The 3618-nt window shown below is 38.1% G+C and overlaps 1 protein-coding gene across 1 annotated transcript in view; it reads left to right on the top strand.

Annotated features, from left to right (window-relative positions):
- Positions 1 to 393: 393 nt before the first annotated feature.
- The window catches only part of LOC106880906 (iron-sulfur protein NUBPL), a 48279-nt gene continuing 45054 nt past the window's right edge, over positions 394 to 3618 (top strand). Inside the window, exon 1 of the mRNA XM_014931070.2 lies at positions 394 to 675. Coding sequence (XP_014786556.1) covers positions 595 to 675 — 81 coding nt within the window. The 5' untranslated portion in view covers positions 394 to 594. The remainder of the gene's footprint in view (positions 676 to 3618) is intronic.

Raw genomic sequence — 3618 nt, 5'->3', positions numbered from 1 at the left:
CACACACACACACATATATATATACATATACATATATTCGACAGGCTTCTTTCAGTTTCTGTCTACCAAATCCACTCACAAGGCTTTGGTTGGCCCGGTGTTATAGTAGAAGACACTTGCCCAAGATGCCATGCAGTGGGACTGAACCCAGAACCATGTGGTTGGTAAGCAAGCTACTTACCACACAGCCACTCCTGCGGTACAGAAATATGCTGGCCTCTGATAAAATTTTTAACAATTTCATCCTTTATTATTATAATACATTTATGTGTATGTATATATATATATGTGTGTGTGTGTGTGTGTGTGTGTGTAGCACTCAACCTATTTGGTTGAAGTTACTAGCTGTTTATTAGCTGATTAGCTGTAGTAGTAACAACAAGAACAGTGCTAACAACAGAACTAATAACACTGTTTGCATGTCCTGATTGTGTTATATTATATGAGATCTGATCTCATGAGATCTGATCTTATGAGATCTGATCTTATGAGATCTCTGATCAAAGGTTTTCTGACCCCTCCATTCTCATCTCTAACGCAAGGATTGTGTATCTCGGACCACATTATCCAATGTGTCTCATTCTCCCTTGAAAAATGGTGGAGAGTAATTTAAGAGAGATTTTGACTGCTATTTTTAAGGGAATGACTCAAATCATACAGACCCTCGCATTGAAAGTTAGTATTAACCTTACTATTATCATATTGTTAACTTTAAAGTATATATGTGTGTATTGTGTATGCGGTGTGTGGTGGGGTAAGTGAGATGAGTGTTTGCGTGGGTGTGTGCATGAGTGATTTTCTGTGACTTTATTCACATGGATAAACACAAATTTGCAAAGAATCAAACAAGAGATATTGCATATTATCTTATTAACACTCCCAAAATTTGATTTACCAACTGAATGTGAATGTGGATATACTATGCATTGTTTATGCATGCATGCATGCATGTATGTATGTATGTATGTATGTATGTATGTATGTATGCATGTGTGTGCGTATGCATGTGTGTATATATATATATATGTGGATGGGTAAATGTTTTTTGAGTGAATGTCTATGCATGAGTGTGTGTGTGTAAAATTCCATATACTGAAAATAGTAAAAACAAACAAACATACATACATACATACATACATACATACATACATATATATATATATATGAGTAGCTGTGTGGTAAGTACCTTGCTTACCAACCACATGGTTCTGGGTTCAGTCCCACTGCATGGCATCTTGGGCAAGTGTCTTCTACTATAACACCGGGCCAACCAAAGCCTTGTGAGTGGATTTGGTAGACAGAAACTGAAAGAAGCCTGTCGAATATATGTATATGTATATATATATGTGTGTGTGTGTGTTTTGTTTGTACCCCACCATCACTTGACAATCGATGTTGGTGTGTTTACGTCCCTGTAACTTAGCTGTTCAGCAAAAGCGACCAATAGGATAAGTACTAGACTTACAAAGAATAAGTGCTGGAGTCGACTTGTTCAACTGAAGGCGCTGTTCCAGAATGGCTGCAGTCAAATGACTGAAATAAATAAAAGAATAAAAGAATATATGTATATCATTATCATTATCAACATTTAATGTCCATTGTCCATGGTTGGATGGTTTGACCAGAGCTGGCAAGCTGAGAAGTTACACTACAATCCAGTCTGATTTGGCATGAGTGTGTGTATATGTATACATGTATTCAAATATAAATTAGAAGCTGTGCTTGTGTTGTAAACATTATTGAACACACATGCTCAATATATGTGCCTTGCTTGTTTGCTGATGGGCTCACGCCAAATTTCAGCCTAGTGGCGAATAGGCAAACCGTACATGTATTGAGTATGCGTATTTGATAATGCGTGTGTGTGTGCGCGTGTGTGCATGTGTGCTTGCGTGCATGCATGCGTGCGTGCGTGCATGCATGCATGCGTTTGTGTGTGTGAATTTGTATTGCAAGATTCCTGATGTGAAATCGTGTGTTGAAACAGATATTGCTATATTTCGGGACGGTCTTTCGTTTTCTTTCTTTTTGCTGAATAAACACACACACCATATATTCATTCTTCACTCGTTTATTACTGTTCTTTTTTTAACTGATGTCCATTGTCTGGTGAATGGATTAAGTGAAGCAGGGGCATACATGAAGATGGAAAGTGTCACTGAAGAGGTCACAGATGTGTGACAGAAGACAATAGACATCAGTTAAAATAAGAGCAATAATAAATGAGTGAAGAAAGAATATAGACTATCCCAAAATATATATCTTAGAATCTAGAAAATGGCAAAGTTGTATACTAATTGGCAGCTTATTGAAAATTCCTTTGATTTCTATATAGGACAAAGTGTGTAACTTATGATGGTTAATAAACTTCTTTTATCATACACTGTCCATCTTTTGTCATCTATACTAGCTGTATACATGCTTGAAGTTTAACTTCATACACTAGGGCTTTTGGATCTTACTAACTTTATATATATATGTGTGTGTGTGTGTGTGTGTGTATTCATAGTTGAAATTTACAGAAAAACAAAAGGCGAAGACAGGTGTATAAACAACAAGAAGGTGTATCAGTTTGACGCTCGGGAAGGTGAGAAAGTCTTTTATGTTTCGAACCTATGCTCTTCAACAGAAAGGAACATGAAGAAAAAAACAGAGAGAGAATAAAAAAACTTGTGGATTTAGCGGTTAATCATGGCGACTGGTTGTTGGACAGGATAGCTAGGAAGGAAGGGAGAAAATAAAGTACTGGTGATCCCAAAATGAAGGTATACATGCGTGTGTGTATGTGAGAGTGTGTAAGTGTGTGTGTGTGGATAGGGGCAAGTGACTTTGATGTGTGGATGTGTGTGTGTGTCCGTAATGTGTGGGCGTGTGGATGATGGAGTGTGGGTATGCAGATGATGGTGTGTGGGTGTGCAGATGATGGTGTGTGGTGTGGGTAGGGTGGTATGATGTGGGACTGCCTGACTGGCTCTCATGCCAGTGGTATATAAAAAGCACCTACTACACTCTCGGAGTGGTTGGCGTTAGGAAGGGTATCCAGCTGTAGGAACATTGCCAGATCAGATTGGAGCTTGGTGCAGCCTTCTGGCTTGATAGTCCTCAGTCAAACCGTCCAACCCATGCCAGCATGGGAAGTGGACGTTAAACGATGATGATGATGATGATATATAAAAATATGCGCAGGAGTGGCTATAGGAGCAGGACTGGCTGTGTAGTAAGTAGCTTGCTTACCAACCACATGGTTCTGGGTTCAGTCACACTATGTGGCACCTTGGGCAAGTGTCCTCTACAATAGCCTCAGGCCAACTAAAGCCTTGTGAGTGGATCTGGTAGACAGAAACTGAAAGAAGCCCATTGTATATGTGTATATATATATATATATATTACAATTAAAAGGGTAAAGGTTTATCAATTTATTAATTTATTAATAGATTAACAATTAATAATTTTACCAAGTCCTTCGGTATGTAAACACCATTATCGGTGGAGAACTTATTTAAAAGTTCTTATACATTTATAAATATAATTAAGGGATCAGCAAATAGTTGCTTCACCACATACCGAAGTTCAGAAATAGCAGCTAAAAAGCTGAGACTCCAACAGATAGCAGTAATG

Source organism: Octopus bimaculoides, chromosome 1 (genome assembly GCF_001194135.2).
Source record: "Octopus bimaculoides isolate UCB-OBI-ISO-001 chromosome 1, ASM119413v2, whole genome shotgun sequence".
Taxonomy (NCBI): domain Eukaryota; kingdom Metazoa; phylum Mollusca; class Cephalopoda; order Octopoda; family Octopodidae; genus Octopus; species Octopus bimaculoides.
The sequence above is the reverse complement of the archived record's forward strand: the minus strand, read 5'-3'. Positions and strand labels throughout refer to the sequence as shown.